The sequence below is a fragment of the Aotus nancymaae genome, unplaced genomic scaffold (genome assembly GCF_030222135.1).
Source record: "Aotus nancymaae isolate 86718 unplaced genomic scaffold, 86718_ANA_hifiasm-v0.15.2.pri h1tg000108l, whole genome shotgun sequence".
NCBI lineage: Eukaryota > Metazoa > Chordata > Mammalia > Primates > Aotidae > Aotus > Aotus nancymaae.
In genome coordinates, this window is record NW_026988523.1 from 5,994,713 (window position 1) to 6,014,036 (window position 19,324).

Genomic DNA, 19,324 nt, shown 5'->3' on the forward strand with positions numbered 1-19,324 from the left:
AAAGTCGATAAGCAACAGATGCTGGTGAGGTTGCAGAGGAAAAGGAACACTTTTACACTGTTGGTAGGAATGTCAATTCGTTCAACCATTGTGGAAGACAGTGTGGCAATTCCCCAAAGATCTAAAAGCAGAAATACCATTTGATTCAGCAATCCCATTACTGAGTATATATCCAAAGGAATGTAAATCATTCTATTATAAAGATACATGCATGCATGTTCATCGCAGCACTGTTCACAATAGCAAAGACATGGAATCAACCCAAATGCCTATCGATGACAGACTGGAGAAAGAAAACGTGGTATATATACACCGTGGAATGGAATAGTATGCAGACACAAAAAGGAATGAGATCATGTCCTTTGCAGGGACATGGATAGAGCTAGAAGCCATTATCCTCAGCAAACTAACACAGAAACAAACAGAAAAACAAGCACTGCATGTTCTCGCTTACAAGTGGGAGCTGAACAGTGAGAACACATGGACACGTCGGGGAGCAGCACACAACGGTGCCTGTTGCAGGGGCAAGAGGAGGGAGAGCATTAGGAAAAATAGCTAATGGATGCTGGGCTTAATACCTAGGTGATGGGCTGATCTTTGCAGCAAGCCACCATGGCACACATTTGCCTATGTTATAAACCTGCACATCCTGCACCTGTACACTGGAACTTATTCTTATTAAAGAATAAAGAGAAAAGAAAATCAATTTACCATAAATGTGCTGGTTTTGTTTTGGATTCTAAATTCCAAACGCTGATCTGTCTATTCTCAGGCCAGGACCAAATCAAATTACATGAGAACTCCTTTCAGTCACGGTGCACATTACCAGTTGTATATTGTCATAATAAAAGTTCAATGTAGAGAAGAAAAGCAAGAAATTGGCCCATTCATCCTTGAATACAAAGACAGTAGCAGAATTATTACAGTCAGTCTCTTTATTTGAAATCACTCATTCCCCTATCTAATTTGTTATATAACAAGGAGGGAATATTGTCTTGAGAAGGCAACCTGGTTGAGTGAACAAGACAGCGCACTGGGATTAGGGACACCCGAGTCCTTCTCTTGGCCCAGAAAATGTTCTTTCCCTTCCTTAGCTTCTTATGTTCTCATCTCAATGTCTAAACTCAATTTAGACTATTGGAATATTCAAAACCAAGATAGATTTCCAAGGTTTGCGTGCTAAGAAGACCTTCTAAACAGAAGATCACTTTCAACACAATAGACCCCTCTGCTGTCACAAAAGCAGCAGGCCCCTTCTTCCCCAAGTGGCTCCTTCTGATAGTAAATGAGCAACTAAGATTGTCCCTCTACTATGCTTATTACCCAAGTGACAAAATAATCTGCACCCCGAACCCAGTGACACACAATTGACCTGTATAACAAACCTGCACATGCACCCCTGAACCTAAAATAAAAGTTTACAAAAAGATGATCCCTAGTGTTGTGCATGCAGTGAAGCTCTTCACCTCATCTGTGGCAGGCTAAATAATCCTCAGCACGTGCTCCGACACAGAGACTGGCGAATGGTAACGTCAGCACAGAATAGCAGTGGGATGAGGATTATGGTGGTGAGAATGATGACAGTGTCATTTTAAACTAAACCCTTTCTGTTAATTAATGGAAGTGAAACCAAGTACCTAATGCAAAAAAAAAAAAACAAGTATGCTCACTTTATAATCCCAATCGAGAAACTAGATATTCAAGCTGGTAGGTAGCTTTCTGTGAAACTTCTTACTGAAGAACAGTGCCCTCCTTGGTTATCCAGTGCTTATCATGTGCTATTGCTTGTTTAACTGGTGTCTTTTCCTATTGGGCTGCAAACTTGGGGAGGGCAGGGAGGATCATGTCTATTTTGCTCACCTTTGTGTCCTCAGGGCCTGACAGGTAGCATGCTCCATGAACATTGCTGAATAAGTAAATGAATGTGCTTGACAGTAGTGGTTTGAATAGTGTCTCTCCCAACTTCGGGTGGGTGTGGAACCTTGGAATGTGACTTTATTTGGAAATAGGGTCTTTGCAGATGCAATTAGTTAACGTGAGGTCAACTGGATTAGGGTGGGCCTTAAATCTAATATGACTGGTGTTCTTAAAGAAAAGGAGAAGACACACAAGATACACATTTGAAAGAAAGCCATGTGAATATAGAGGCAGAGCTTGGAGCAATACAGCTACAAGCCAGAGAACACGGAGGATTGCTGGGAGCCACCAGGAGCTAGAAAGAAAGAAGCAAGGAAGGATTCTTCTCTAGAGCCTTCAGAGGAGCATGGCCTTCCAACACCTAGATTTCACATTTCTATTCTCCGATACTGTGAGAGACTAAATTTCTGTCGCTATAATTTACCCAGTTTGTAGTAATTTGTTCCAATAGCCCTAAGAAACTACTTCATGGCTGAATAGGTTTTTTTCACTTTCAACACAATAGACCCCTCTGCTGTCACAAAAGCGGCAGGCCCCTTCTTCCCCAAGTGGCTCCTTCTGATAGTAAATGAGCAACTAAGATTGCCCCTATAGTATGCTTGTTACCTGAGTGACAAAATTTGTGTAGAGTGTGAAAATTACACTATCACTTAAGTAATTCTTTGAATCAGTCTGATGGAGCTAGGAAGGCCTTGGGAGATCATATAGTCTAATCTCATTATCATTTAAAAAAAAAAGCAGAAGAAAGTAAGACTCAGAGAAAATAAATTACTGAATTAGTACTAGAATTCAGGTCCTCTTCCTCCTGTACAAATATATCATACATGCAATGCTTTGACTGTTTTATAAAAACAATCCATAAGGTATTATGTGATTGTTAAAGCTTTGCTGATTATGCTGTCTACATTTGTGCAAGTAGATTTAAATCCTTTTTTTAAAAAAGAGTCTTTCTTCCCTCTGTGATGACATAAATCCTTCCTCCAATTTTTCTTCAAAAAATTCTAATGCCAGAAAAGAAAATAAATTTTAAAAACAGCCAGCCAGCATTCTGAAAGCTCAGACTTGTGGCCTCATGGTCAGGTATAATAGAAGAAGATAGGACTGGAATTTAGACTGAGTCTTAATTTCTAATCCTGACCTTTCTGTGCAAACCTAGGCAAGTCTCGATGCCTCAAATTTCCTCGGTGTAAAACTACAATCTTTCTCCAAGGTCTTAGTGAAGAAATGAGGTCAGAAGAAGGAAAAAGCTCTGCAAAGATGAGAGACTGTTACTGCAAGTAGTACATCGAGTAATACCATTCAACCTCCCTGCTACCCATCCATCCATGCAAACAGACAACTCAAAAAAGGTTTGAGTTCAGGCGTTATTGTACCATATACAGGGCCAGATGAATACCCATGGGGGTCTTAGAAGCTAAAAACTGCAATCACCCAACACACAAGTAATTCAAAATACGTTTTACATTACTAAACTGTAAAATACATGTTTTACAACTTATTTTATAACTCATTAAGATCTTTATGTTTTCCCTTGATGCATGTTTTGATGGTTCTTTATATTTTTATAATACTGTCATTCCTATCCTGATCTTTGATACTGTTTCACTGGCGTTCTAGGATGAAGCTCTGGCTGCCTGCGGGGGAGCCCAGCCCTGAGGGTACATACACCACTTCCACTCACTGGAGCCCTCACTGCCCTACCTGTACAGTATAGTACTTTGGGAATTAGGGCTCTCTAACCATAAGCTCTTATTCAATTAGTACAAGAAGAATTAAAGTTCACATCTGTTTTTCCATCTTTCTGTCAAGGATCATATGTTCTTAAATAGCATTTGCATGTTATCAAGCTAGGCAAACAAAAATTAATAACCCACCTAAGTTGCATTTCAGAATGAAAAGTCTACTGGAAAAAAAAATTGGTTATGCCAGTAATATTCCGCAATGCTTCCAAAATTGTGCTAGATGATATGTCTCTTGTAAATCTAATTTCCTGCCTTATTTGGTAGCCAAGTCATTGGAGAATTGGATGAAATATATCAAAATAAGAAGAAATGGAAACAGCCTAAGCCATGTGATCTAAGTGTGTAATTTTAGATCTTTGAACCACGTGTAAACAGACACTGAACCTAATAACACTTCATAACCTCATAAATTCTGTCCTTCATTCTTCCTTTAGTCTAGAATGCATCCATGAGCTCTTAATTAGAAATCTATGTTTAAAAATAATAGGACTCTTCCAAGGTGGATTTTTTTAATCCTAAAAATTACAGTAGGGAAATTAAAAAATTTATGAAGTTATGGTTAACTTTAACTGATATGCTTTCTGAGATTTGAGTTAGTGCATGTGTATGTGTGTGCACACATACTACAAAGTCAACATTTTAGTAGCAATATGTTAATGGAAGCATGTTCATGAATAATGATAATAATCTTAGCTTTTACAAAGCTGTGTATCAGTTGATCCTCACCACAACCAAATTCCAGTCTTGGAAATGAGTAAACTGATGCCCAGGGAATTTCAAGGAATTTACTTGGGGTCAAGAGGTAAAACCCTGGACTGATAAAGTCTGGTTCCTGTCCCATTGCACTCCCTTTGTACTCCAACGACTGCTCCAAAATGAGACAACGTTTTATAGTTTTGTGTAGGCAAATATTGTAATTCCACTGTTTGAAAAGATTGGTTATCAAAAGTATGCGTGACTACAAATGAAATATACAAAGCATAGGATGCTGGAAAATTTGCTTTCAATTCAGCTCTACCATGTATTTCATTAGTGACTGTGGAGACATAAAACTTTCTACTTATAACTCAGCTGGGTTAGTTTTTCCTCTTTAAATAGTAATAACAACACATTGTGTGTAGCTCCTCTAACCCAAATGATGCAAAAGGATTAACTTTCATTTTCCATGAATGGAGAAGCCCTGAAGTTGGGGGAAGCTGCCATTTGAGAGGGAAGTAACTGCTATATGTAAAAAAATAAATAAATAAATAAGAATTGGAAGGCCAAGGTGGCCAGCTCCTAGATAAGGCTGGGTCCCAAGCAGCTGAGGTCAGAGAAGAGGAACAGAGAGATTGTACCCCCAGATCTATACCTGGAGCCTTTCTGCTTGTTCCCCAACTCTCCACTGTGTGTGTATATTTGTATCTGTATGTACATACATGTGCAATATTTTCCAGTATCATCCCCATCCTAATTATTCTGTCCTATTTTGAGTACCTGCATCAAAACATATATCTAAATACTTCATTTAGAAAATATCATCACTGTGCAAATAGTGAATAATATTAGCTGCCTCTGATATTGTTCATTCTCTTATATGTGAATAAGCACTTGACTGCCTGAGAACAGTTTTCTATTTTTTTTTCTAATCTGAATTTTTCAGGAAAAGAAGATTCGCTGCCTTCAAACAAGAGAATGGTTACTTTTACAGTGGCGCCCCCTAGTGCCGATCGGATTCGACTCCCTTTCTATATTTGCCAAAATACCACACAAGAGAAGCAAAATTTGGAGAGTTTACAATGTTGGTAACTTTTCCTGCATTTTCTTTAGCGTAGGAGAGAATGAAGCATGTTCCTTTACCATGATTCACAAGACCCTCTGTGAAATGCCCTCCACCCCCACCCCCAGCTTCTCAGCTTCATCTCCACCACTTTCCCGCCGGAACACTTAACTTCAATTATTCGGAACAACTTGCCATTCCTGCTCAGTAAGCCGTCCGCCCCTACCCACCCATTCCCATCCTCCTGTCTGCTTAAAGAGTTTACCCTCCTTCTTCTAGCATCAGCTGAAACATTATCTCTTCCCCTAGGTTTTCCTGACTCCCCAGAAGACTGAGGAAGCCCCTCCCTCCTCCCTGCGCTCCTCCTCCCGTTGTCCCTCTAGTATGTCACTCTTTTGTCCCCACTTGGCATCTTGACCATGAGTGCAAATAGTTCAAAAACCTTCTCCAATGGATGTTTATATCTCCCATGTCTCAAACACTGCCTAACACAAGTAATCACTCAATGTAAAAATCTGTGTAAGGATGGCTTGATTGATAATAGGAAGAACTGTAGTGTACGAATCGGGAGTTTCTGGTGAATTAACCAGCTAAGTGATCACTAATGGTTCACCTACCCTCTCTGGGTTTCTGTTTTCTTATCTGTAAATAAACTATGTCTAATACCTGCCCCAAATCCGGTGATTCTTAACCCAAAATGCCTTATGACAAGCCAGGTCAACTTCAGATGTTTTAATTCTCAAAGGTTTGCTTATGAAAAGCAAATTCAAATGCCTTTGAAATTATCTTATTTGCAGGCCTATTATTAAAAAAGAAGTTCTAAAAGCTTGCTAAATTACATGGAGACATTTAAATTAAGCTAATATGAAACAAGGTTTTTTCAGGCAAACTCCTATTTCTCCTATTAAATTATACAAAGAAAGATCCAACATGTAGCCGAAACTTCATTAAGAAACTGAATTCTAATTCTGGCTCTCACTGATACAGAACTGGTCAACTCACTTTTTAAGTACCTCCACTTCTGTTTTTCCCAGCTGAAAAAGTGTTAAGAATGTAAGCCTTTAACAGTGGGAATTGCTGAAAAAAAGTATCACTAAAAGCCTTCGCGTCTTTGAGGGTAACAATAAAGGTGATATGAATCTTGGAAGAACCAAGTTTCAATGGTTTCAGTGAGGTTTCTCACACCTTATAGGTCAGCTTTTCCTGCCTCTGTTCTGTAGCTGAAGGTCCAGGTAAGAGTGGAATCCTGACAATTTAAGTGGATATCTCAATATAACATCCAAACAATGTGTATTGATTCTGGTAGCAGGAGCACTGAATTAGATACCTTGTGTCATGAATATTCTTATAGGGCATTCACTGCTTTTCCTTTTCTAAATAGTGTGTTTTGCTAATCTGGAATGGGTCATTTAGATGTGTACAGAATATATAATTCAAGTATAGAAAAGTACGTATGTGCAAATTTGATTCCCCCCAGTCCCTTCTCAGGAGCCAAGAAATCCATAAGCTCAAACACAAAAATCTATTAACTCACATTTTGTATTTCTCAAATCCTTATATCCCTTCTATGAATATATAAACTATATACTCATAGGATATTGAGCTGGAAGACATCTTATTGACCATCTGATCCAACTTTCTCATAATACAGATGATAAAATCAAGGCCCAAAGAGGAAAGTAAATTACATGAGGAGTGGGTAGGTCTAACTTTTTTTCTGGTATCTTGAAAACAAAATCGTCTGCATTTCATGTATGTAAATAGACCTAACCCAGTGATGAGAAAACAGAGGCTACTAAATAAACTTGATTGAAGGGAAAGTTGACTGCCAGATGGAGCTTAGTACCTATATCTGTATTTAGAGTCATTCATGTAGGCAATTATTTCATAAGGCTAAAAAATTCAATCTAAGAAATAAAGGGAAAAATCATAATTTTTTCCCAAAAACCTTTCTCTTGCAATAAAAGAGATCCAATTTAATCGGGTTAACGGTGAGCATTCCGGCTCTATTTCACCTCCAGTACACATCACTGTAACTTTATGTCTTATAAAAGTAGAGGTTTGACTTGCCTCACCACTACCAACACCACCACCACCACCACCCCCAATCCCTCAATCAGAATTCCAAACAGTATTGTAGATGAGTTTTAAATGGCTACTAGTCTATGTCTCTTTTTCAAGAGCTGCTGTACAACGTTCTCTCTCAATCACTGTCTTTGTCTCTCTCAAACACACACACACACACACACAATTGCTGCTACCGTTGCCACCAACACTATTTGGTAAACCATCAGGTTCTACGGAAAACACATACAACCCATCTATGCTATCCTTCTCATAATAAAGTGTAAGTAATAAATATAAGATTAAATGTAAGGACCCATTGTGCTGTCCCAGATCCTATAACAATATAAGAAATTACATTAGCTAATTAGAAATTTTAAAAATGTATAATTAACATCAAGTGAAGAATTTCAAATATCTGCGCAAGAAGAAAAACCTATATTCAGAGTAGACAGGAGCATGTGTCTTAAGCAAACAACTCAAATATACCACCTATGTCTTGCTTCCATCTCTGTTCCAGGACTATAGAAGCTAGTTCTCCCCTAGAGATCACTCACCATCAGGTTTAGGATCCTAGAAACAAGCGCCCAGCTTTTCTTCCCACAGCTTTCCTTCTGTCCCAGAGTTGCTGGATGACTTGTCAGAAAGGACCCCCTGTTTTTCTCAACATCTCCTGGGTATTGATAGTCCAAGGTGACCCCAACCACCAGCAAGCTGTACGTCTGGGTTTCACCTTTTGCTCTCTCCTGCTCAGAGCCCTTGTGCAATCAGTTAGCCCTGAATGGAGCCATGTGTCCTGTGTTTCATCATCCCATGGTGTAAGGAAATATGTAACACTGTGGTTGTTTAAAAAGCACTCTCAGGGCTCCCAGACTTGGTGAATGCACTCAGCTGTTCTATTTTCGGTTACTCTCTTTGTTTTCTTCTCAAAAGAGCCTAATTCCGGTCGATGTCTTGGGCATCCGGTCGATGTCTTGGGCATCCTGCCATGGACAGCTTACTCTTCCCCCACACCCTCTCCCCGAATCGCCTACTTTAGTTGCACCCTAAGTTCTGCGAGAAGACGTAAACGTGTGCTGTGATGAAGAGAGGATAAGTGTACTATCGTGCTCACTGGTCTGCAGCCCTGAGCGTGACACCGGCTACACTTCTGGAATTTGGAGACACGAGCACTCTCTGGTACGGTGATCACAACCACACACACTCTCACCAGCCGCCGTGCACTGAAAACCCTATTTCCTGTAGGCAGACAAGCCCAGGCATTTGCCAAGACTGCTCATGTCCTGGTTTAATTGGAGGTTCTTAGTCTCAGACAAGACCATCAGAAATCAAAGTTTGTACTGCCTGACCTTTATCAGGGAGAAACGTTTCTAACCCAAAACAACCAGCTGGCGAAACAAGATTATCAGACTAGCCCCAACAAAGGAACGTGAGGAGAATATATATTTCTTTTTCTCCAGCAGCATCCTCTGCAGTGAAGAACATCTTTGAATAAGAAAAAATAATGTAAAAGCGAAAAGTGTAGAACAAGAATAAAGTGAAGGAAAAATGGGAATATTTTAATTAAGTGGGGAAAATACTAGAAATAATCTCCCACTACATGATGTATTTAATAAGGTGGGAAAAAGATGAAATGATGTCTTTAAGTTGTGACAGGCAGAGATAGATTGTGAGAAGCAGTATCTGATTAAGTCATTGGAGTGAATGAGCGAACACAGAGGCATACACATGCACACACACACATTGCTGCCCTATTAATTTGATACTTTCCGCATTCTTTAAAAGCAAACTCACCTTGCAGGTCTATAGAGTTTATGAATATTATGGGAAAGTAAAACTGGTCTCTTTCTTCTTTCCTTTTAATATTAATTGCCTGATCACATTACTATCACAATGGATAGACCAGGTATATCAGTGACTTGATGCTTCAAAGTGACAGCTTATAAAGGGATAATACCAGGATTCTTGCATTGCAAAGAAAAAGAAAAAAATCTAGAAGCAGTGACTCTGCCCTACCTCCACTCTGCCCTACCACTGCCACTGCTGAAAAGAAGGAAGGAAAGGCGAGACAGAAGGGCGTTTAACCACACTTTACGATTGCCGTGGGGAGGGGAAAAAAAAAACTCACCAATTTTAGCATAAGATTATGTCCAAGTGACTGTCTGCACTGTTGAGGCTGCCACGGCATGAGCTGGTGGGAAAATAGCACCCAGTGGTGCATCTTACCTGAAGAGCAGAGAAGTGCAGGCAGATGTAGGTGAGGCACAGGAGCAGCCCCAGCCCCTGAATCACAGAGGCCACCAGCAATAGCTTGTTCCTCTCGAATCTTGGCCTGGCTGCATTTCCCACATTCTCTTCCAGGGGCTGGACCCTTTCCATCTTCACAATCTGAGTGGACGGAAGATGAAGATATGAAAAAGGGAAACTGGGATAAAACTGATGTTTTCCCCGCAAAGGAGGAGGTAACGACAAAACAGAGCCTATCAATCAGAAAATAGGCAAAGGTCCCAGGACCAGAGATGAAAGGCGATTGAAAGAGCAAAGCGGACTCTCTCAGTTTTAACGCTGCAACTTTTGCAGGCAGGCGGGGGAACTTCTTTGTGACTAATCTGAATTTCCCCTTTACTTTCTTTCTTTTTTTTTTCCTCTGGGCTAACAGGGAGTTGTTTTTGTGGCATTCCAGTTCTGATTTGAGTGACTGTGAAATGACAGTCATAAAAGTATGCTATTTTCTTAACTTACTGCACCAGTAACAAATTGTGGGTCACTTGGTAAAGATAAAAATCATCATCCGTTGATGTAGGAGCTCATATATCCCTTACCCAAGGTGTCTTAAATCATAGAATAGATTTAGGGGAAATGATGGCCCAAGATTCTTATCTGCACTTTACTATGTAACTAAACATTGAACCCCTCTTACAGATTCAGAAAGAAAGCACACACAGATCCTTCCTAAATGAAAAAGACAAAACAAGAAAATAGGACAGTGGGTCATGTAGAAGTAAAGGAGTGAGATCCTCTGGTTGTAGTCTATTGCATGAAAATAAGCAAGCTACCATTGTTAAAGCGTTTACTATGTGTCAGGCACTGCGTTAGATGGCCTTGCAATATTTTTCTCATTTAATCCCTTGAGGCAAATTCAATAGACAATTATATGATTCATTTTCTGTACACCAGAAAAGAAGCAGAGGGGTATCCTTTTTCCCTTCCTTCCAGTTTACATCTTTCCCATACATAATTTTCCCATGAATGAACAAATGAATAGATGTAAATAAACTTTGAAGATTGTTTCTTTTGGGAGGCCAAGGTGGCAGATCACGAGGTCAGGAGTTAGCGCCTGGTCAACGTGGTGAAACTCCATCTCTACTAAAAAAAATACAAAAATTTAGCCGGGCATGGTGGTGCATGCCTGTAATCCCAGCTACTCAGAAGGCTGAGGCAGGAGAAATGCTTGAACCCAGGAGGCGGAGGTTACAGTGAGCCAAGATTGCGCCATTGCACTCCAGCCTCGGTTACAGAGCAAGACTCTGTCTCGAGAAAAGTTTCTTTCTTTGAGGTCGTGGCTGGCCTCAGAACTTGGAAAGTAAGAGTTATCAATAGACACCAGGTGCCCTTTACCACTAAAATAAACGATAAAATGAAATAAATGATAAAATTTACTTATAATGTCAAGTTCAAATTGGCAAATATTTACTGAGTATGTTATATGAGCCTGGAACTGTACTGGACAACATAGGGATGCTGGGGAAGGGCTGTTTAAGACAGAATTGTCTCTCTTCTGTGGCCAAGTATGTCTCTCTGGGCTCCCCACAAGGTGCTCGACAGTTATGTAAAGAAAGGAGGGAGAAATATTTTGGATATTGACAGTATGAACTGTTACACGCCACTTCGTTTCACAGAAGAAACATGGAAATGCGGCGTATTTACAAGAAAAAGTTTGTGGGAAATGGGGAAATGTGAAGTACATTTATCACTACGGTATTAATCGATTAAAATATGAATTAATACCTTCACTACAATATTTATGCCTTGTATTTGGAGAACATATTGGTCTTCAGAAATTCAAGTTTCATCTAAAAGACAAGGTAACTAAGGCACAATATCATAGACTCCAAGCCAAAACTAGCAATCAAGCTCTATCCAAACGTATTCGTCACAGTCCTGTGACCAAAGCATGTGTTACATATGGAGAAAAAAGTTGGAGGAAAAATCAGTGCGTAAAGCCCAATTCTTGTGTGATAGTTCATACAATCGAGGCTTAGAATCAGTAACTATTTACTCATCAATTTTCAAAAAATGACTAGGGGTCACAGCAAAAAAAAAAAAAAAAGCAATAAATACTATTGGAAACTAGAAATAAACTGAAAAAGAAATAGTAAAAACTATTCCTGCTGAAAATCATACATGATATTTTCAAATTACTGTCAAAAGAATGAAAAACTAGAAACATTTACTGTGCACCTACTTGTTGTGACTTAAGCAGCATTTCTTCTCACTGTTAATATCATGGCTCCAAGCAAGAAAAATCTTTGCACAGAGTCATCTATACCCACATTTAGGCCGACACTTCGATGACACCTCTCATCTTCCTTGTCTTATCCTCCTGCTACCACATTTTGCCTAGTTGTAATTTTGTTGATGTTTAAAATGATTTTTATACTTGCTTCTTTTTTTAATTGAACACGTTTTCACAGCTGTTTCACATTCTTTGGGGAAGAGAACACACACACACACACACACACACACACACACACACACACTGGGCTGGAAGTTCCAGGCACGACCTTTTGATAAGACCGTCTAGGCATTCAAAGTTCATCATTGGGCTGGTCTAGGATATGAACCAATGAAACCACTATTAGAGTTATCATTGCTGGTCTTTCAGTCTCAGGCAGATGGGCAGAGTCTTCCATCTTCAAAACCTTTTCCAAAAAACAAAGTTTAAGTGGTTTTAAAGGGGTCGAATGCATTACTGAATCTATTGGAAATTTTTCTGCATTTGTATTTATTTATTTATTTTAGAGACAGGGTCTCGTTCTGTTGTACTGGAGTACAGTAGGACAATCGTAGCTCACTGTAATCCAGAACTCCTTGGCTTGAGAGACCCTCCCGCCTCAGCTTCCCAAGTAGCTAGGACTATAGATACGCACCACTAGGGCTGGCTAATTTTTTTTTTAATTTCTTGTAGAGACAGGGTCTTGCTATGTTGCCCAGGCTGGTCACAAACTCCTAGCCTTGAGCAATCCTCCTGCCTTGGCCTCCCAAAGCACTGGGTTTATAGGCATGAGCCATCAGGGCTGGTGGCAATTTTTCTTAAAGTATCTCACAAATATTAAACGCATAAACACATCAGAACAAACCAGCCTTAAAGCCACAGGATGGCTTTATTTAATAATCATTAACCTCCTAGATGAATAGCCATTTCAAGACTACAGAAAATATGGAAAAGAAAAGGGCTTTGACCACTCACAAGATACCTCATGTTCAGAAAGAAGCAAAAACATTTGGGGGTTTTTTGGTTTGAGGGTTTTGTTGTTGTTTGGATTTTTTTGGTGTCTGGGTTTTGGTTTTGGGGTTTTTTTTGGTGCTAAAAATCTACGTTTTTCATTTATCTCTAAGTCAGATTTTCATTTGTCCATTCAACAAGACTGACCCAAATACTAGAGGAAAAGACTGAACAAAACACATTTTTAGTCCTCAGGGAGGTCACAGACGGGAAAGCAGAATGTCTACAGCCTGGAAAGTACTGGGTCCTAAGTGTCAGTTCAGGAGAAAAGGGTGTAGGGCACCGGTGCTAATGTACACTGGAATTAGGACAGAAACAGCTTCCTTGAGATGAATCAAGTCAATCTGGGAGAAACGAGAAGCAGTCTGGCCATGTGGAACACTGGAGAGGGGCAGTGGCTTTTGGGCCAGGAGTAAGGGCAGTGGAGCCTGTTTGTGCAGCGTCAGTTCAGGGAACTGCAGCTGAGGAGGAGGATGGTGAAGGAAAGTGGCAGCTGGAGAAGAGGCTGAGAAGAAGCTGTCGTAAATGGACTTTTGCTACAAGTTAAGGACTTTGGACTTCATGCTGCAGCCACCAGAAAACATGGAGAGGTCTGGAGCCAACTGTGATGTGATTACATTTTAGAATTTAAAAAAAAAATCACTCTTACTGAGGGAAATAGAAATGGCAGGTACTTGAGGAAAGAATTCTAGAGGGGGAAAAAGAGGAATGGCAGGGTGGGATCAAGTTGGTCAACTGGGAGACATTTCCAGGGTGCTCTGTGCCACCTGAGGGAATGAATGAGATCTAAAATCCCACCTCTGCAGTCAGCTCTCTAAGCCCTTCATCCTGGCATAGGAGGTTTTCTCCTGCAGGAAGGGACACATTTATCATCCCACAAAGGTGTACTTTGCTTCCCAAGCCCTGAACAAAGGGCTGTACCCATTTAAATGCAGGCTCTTTTTTAAATTTATAAACCCATAGGGGGTGCCTTGTTCTAAAACACACAAAGACAGCGGTATAAGCTAGAAACCTTGCTTCTATTTTCTGGTCATTTCTAATACTCACTCTGCCTCAAACACCCTTATCCTCCACCTCTATCAAAACCCCACACATTACACACTTCCCATGGAGGGCTGCCCTGTGAGGTGGTCAGCTTGCCATGTTCTAGAAGTGCTAAACAAAAATCTTGAAGAGATTCTGTTCAGAGAATTCTAGCATTGAGTTTGTAGGATCTGTGGTTCCCAAAACCTAGTTGATCATCTGAATCACTAGGAGAGCTTTTGAATGACTCTGATTCCTAATTCCTTCACTCTAGAAATTCTGATTCCATGGGTGTCTTAGTCTATTTTGTGTTGCTAGAAAGGAATACATGAGGCTGGGTAACCTATAAGGAAAAAGGGTTTATTTTGGCTCACGATTCTGATGGCTGCAACATTCAAGGTTGGACAGTTGCATCTCGTGAGGGCCTCACGCATCTTCTACTCATGGTAGAAGGTAAAAGGGAGCTAGAGTGTGCAGGTGTCACATGGTAGGAGAGAAAGCAGGAGACAAGAGGGAGATGCCAGGCTCTCTTTAACAACCAGCTCTTGCAGGGACTAATAGAGTGAGAACTCACTCACCCCAAAGGGAGGGCATTCATCTATTCATGAGGGACCTGCTTTCATGACCCAACACTGCCCATCAGGCCCCACTTCCAACACTGGAGCTCACATTCCAACATAAGGCTTGGAGGGGACAGACAGCGAAACCATAGCAGTAGGTTTGAAGTGACGTCTTTTGAAGTCATGTTTCTGAAAGAGTCCATAAGAGCCAAACTTGTGAATCTCCCTAAATGACCACGTAAGGTCTCTTTCACCATTACTTTCTATGATAGGAAGGCTCATCCAGATTTCCCAGAAGAATGCAGCTGTTTTCACCTCTGTGTTGAGAGTATTTATTATGCTCTGTTTCATCTTGTAATTATTTAAATCTATTTCAAGGGTGAGGGAGGAGGTGGGGATAATTAATGGGTACAAAAAAAAAAAGAAAAAGAAAGAATCAATAGCCCTACTATTTGGTAGCACAATAGATGATTACAGTCAATAATAACTTAATTGTATATTTTTAAATAACTTGAAGAATATGATTGGATTGTTTGTAACTCAAAGGATGAATCCTTGAGGGGATGGATATCTCATTCTCCATGATAGACTTATTTCACATTGCATGTCTGTATCAAAATATCTCACATACCCCATAAATACATCACATAGTACATCCACAATGTACCCACAAGATTTTTTAATTAATTTAAATAAAAAATAAAAATGAAATTTCAAAAATATACATAAATAAATCTATTTCAGTCTCCCCCATGATCCTGTAAGTTCCTGAGGTTAGGAGTCCTGTACTGTACTCTCACAGGGCAAAATTGAATTTGCTGCAATAGAGCTGAAACACACTGTTCACGGGACCAGAAATAACGAGAGTCTAAACAATACTGAAAACGGCACTATTAAATACAGAAGTCTTCTGGTAGCTGGACTTTGATCTTAGAGGTGAAAGATTAGCAAATCTGAAATGTGTACTTTTCATTGAAACCGGATGCACACCATTAGTTCAAATACAAATGTGAACTTGTGTGATGATATTCCATTTGGGTTTCAGACTCATTAGACTCTCACTTGTCAACCCCTTTTCCTCCGGTGCCAATTTTCCCTTTCATTCTTCATATTGCTTAGTATTTTTTTTTTAACCTTGACCACTGGCAGTTATTTTAGAGCATGATGACAGATTCTAAAACTTAGTGGCACAAAACAGCCACCGAAATTTTTCTCTGTATGGAACTATACCCATGATGTACCACACCATTACAGAAAGCACATATCTAGACAGACTTTTGACACACATAAAATTACATTTTAAATTGTGTATTTAAAATATGTGTACAACGCCAAGAACATAAAAAACCTTTGGGATTTTTTTTTTTTTTTTTTTTTTTTTTTTGAGACGGAGTTTCGCTCTTGATACCCAGGCTGGAGTGCAATGGCGCGATCTCGGCTCACCGCAACCTCCGCCTCCTGGGTTCAGGCAATTCTCCTGCCTCAGCCTCCTGAGTAGCTGGGATTACAGGCACGCGCCACCATGCCCAGCTAATTTTTTGTATTTTTAGTAGAGACGGGGTTTCACCATGTTGACCAGGATGGTCTCGATCTCTTGACCTCGTGATCCGCCCGCCTCGGCCTCCCAAAGTGCTGGGATTACAGGCGTCAGCCACCGCGCCCGGCCTATAAGGGTACATTTTCAACTCACAATAGGGTATAAGCATTTTTCTTTTTCGAAAAAATCAACTTTATTAAAATATAATTTTGGACAATAAATTGAATTATTTAAAGTGTACAATTAGATAAGCTTTCACAATTATACACATTCATGAAACCACCGACACAATTAAGATAAAGAAACTTAATTCATCTTCAAAAGATAACTTTCTTTAAATAGAAATCATTCCAAAAGCAAATTTATGCTGAATACATGAGACACTAATCCCTTCTTCTTTTCAAAATAAATTTAATCGATTATAAATTAGAATTAATTAGCATAAACCTATGTTTCTCAACTGAGGGAAGATTTGCCCCCTAGGGGTCATTTGAAAATATCTAGAGACGTTTTTGTTTATCTGGATTGGGGGTAGGGTGCCACTAGTATCTAGTGGGTAGAGGCTGGAGATGTTAATAAACATTCCACTCAGGATAGCTCACCACCATCAACAACAAAGAACTATCAGCCTAAAATGTCAAGAGTGCTGAGGTTGAAAACCCTTAATGTAGACACATCCATCCCCATAATTGATTAGGAATGAGGCAATGCAACATTCACTCTCTGAGTTTTTGCATATGCTTATAGTCCCGTCTGAAACATCTCCCCACTCCTCAGCAACCGCCCTATGAGGAGGGTACTATTTTTCCTCCCCATTTTACAGTTGAGACAAACTGAGGCTTAGAGAGATGAACTGCCTTGGCCGAGGTCACACACTTAGCACACGGCAGAGCTGGTATCTGAATCCAGCTTCGTTTACTCTGGAGCCTGTGCTTAAACTGTGTGTGACACTATTGATCTTTTTAAATAAATATAAGTACTGTGTCTGGCCTGGATGCCCAGTAAACAGTCTAAGCAGATATTAATATGCCAAATACACACAGCTACTAATCCAATAAGAAAAACAATAACTGTTTCATGTCAATTCAATCAAGGGTGTTCAATCTTTTGGCTTCTCTGGACAACATTGGAAGAAGAATTGTCTTGGGCCACACATAAAATACACTATTGATACCTAATGAGTTAAAAAAAGAATTGCAAAGATATCTCATAGTGCTGTAAGAAAGTTTACAAATTTTTGTTGGACTGCATTGAAAGCCATCCTGGGCCACTGCGTGGGCAAACTTAAATTAGATCCTTTCTTTTCAGATTATTGGTGAATGGGAGTAGATCTTCCATTTAGGGTGTGCTTTCTCTGTGTCAGGCAGAAAAGCTTTCTTTAATTCAGTCCTCCTGGGAACACTCTGCCTGGTTATTACTAACCACATCTTTAACACAAGGAACCAGAATCTCAGGGTAACCTAACCACAACAGCATTGGGATTTAAACCAAGACCATCTGGGTTTGCCTGTCTGCTTAACTGTACCAAACCACTCAATAGCTGTTGTGATGGCCTGAATGTTTGTGTCCCTGCAACCTCCACCCCAAATTCACGTGTTGAAGCCCTACCTCCAATATGATTGTATTTTAAGATGGGGCCTTTGGAAAATAATTAAGTCATGCGGGCATGGCCCTGGTCTGATGGAATTTGGGGCCTTTATAAGAAGAGACGCCAGACAGCTTGAGCCACCTCTTTCTCCACCAAGTGAGGACACAGCAGGAAGGTGGCCATCTGCAAGCCAAGAAAAGAGCCCTCACCAGAGCTCAGCCATGCTGGCACCCTGACCCAGAGTTCCAGCCTCCAGAACTGTGAGAATCTATAAATCATTGTTGTTTAAGCACCCAGACTATGGTAATATGTTATGGCAACCCAAGCAGACTAAGACAGGTGGAAATTATAAACATTGTACCAAAAGAACCTTGTTTCTTAAAGTTTCTCCACCTTCTTCTGTGACAACAAGAATTTTATCCTGTTATCTTCAATGTCCTTATAAGAATGTCTTTTCTTAAATGTCTTTTCCTATTTTGGAACTAGAATAAATAATCTACATAATATGCCAAGCAGCATGTCTAGACAGAGTAGACCCTAAGCAAACGTTACGGTGTTGCTTTCAACAAATAAACAAACAAAAACCTGTAAGGCTTTTCAGTGTTTATTCTTTCACTGACATATGTTGCATTAAACCTCTTGAAGCTTTCAGCAGGTCCAATCAGCAATCAATATCCTTATCCCAATCATAGGATGAGACACTGCACCTCAATAAGCTCTAGTTTTAAAACTGCCTCAAATCCTCAATGGGATTTACCTCTCGGGGTTGCTAGAGGGTTTACATGGTACAATGTTTACACCATTAGCACTGTCTCACAAATAAAAGGTGCACAATAACTGCCATAAGAGTGGTCTGTGGTCTGTGTCCACAAATGGCAACATCCGTGTCACTCAGGAGCTTGTTAGAAAAGCAGAATCCCAGGCCCCACCCTAGACCTATCAAATCAAAATCCATTATTTTAAAAATATTTGCATCCACATGAAATTTGAAAAGCACTTAAGTCATTAACAGAAAGAGAAAGAGGGAGTTGATGAAGACTTAGAAGGCTAAGAGCAGATCCCTGACACAACAGTAGAAACTGCCTTTCAGAACAATTTGCTTTAAGATGTAAGATGATGTTTGGAAGAAACAAACAACATCTTACATGTTAAAACATACGTGAGTTCTGGCTAAGCCCCAACTCCACCCTACGCATCAGCAGGGTAGGAATCCCCTTACTCCGGCATCTGCCTTCACCTACGCACCCAATTTCATCTTCTTACTTCCCTTCTTTTCTCCAGCCCAGGGGATCTTTATATCATCGGTGGCCAGAAAGCTTTCCGCTTACTCATCAAACATGTTCTGCTCCTCCTTAGGACTAAGCTTTTGAAAAACTTCAAAAAGTTTTAAAAACTCAGGAGAATCTTTTTTCTGCTCTGTGCTACCACATTCCTTCCCCCAAAGATAATGAACATAGACAAACTAACTAAATGGAGCTAGGAAATAAAAGAAATAGCCAAGAAAAAAAAAATTATTAATTGCAAAATAGTGTCCTACCACATAAAGAACCGCATGAAGTGATTCCTTGTGATCAGAGACTGAGGGATGGAGAGAAGTACGGCAAGGAGCCATGATTTTTCTCTCTCTC

General features: G+C 40.0%; 1 protein-coding gene across 2 annotated transcripts in view; it reads right to left on the reverse strand.

Moving 5' to 3' along the window:
- TNFSF4 (TNF superfamily member 4) overlaps positions 1–19,324 on the reverse strand; it is a 233,432-nt gene that overhangs the window by 12,664 nt on the left and 201,444 nt on the right. Inside the window, exon 4 of one of the 2 annotated variants that reach the window (XM_012444514.3) lies at positions 9,709–9,870. In XM_012444514.3, the coding sequence (XP_012299937.2) occupies positions 9,709–9,870 (162 nt within the window). Of the gene's footprint in view, positions 1–8,039; positions 8,462–9,708; positions 9,871–19,324 lie in introns of those variants that run through there. The other variant, XM_012444515.2, reaches the window with a different exon arrangement.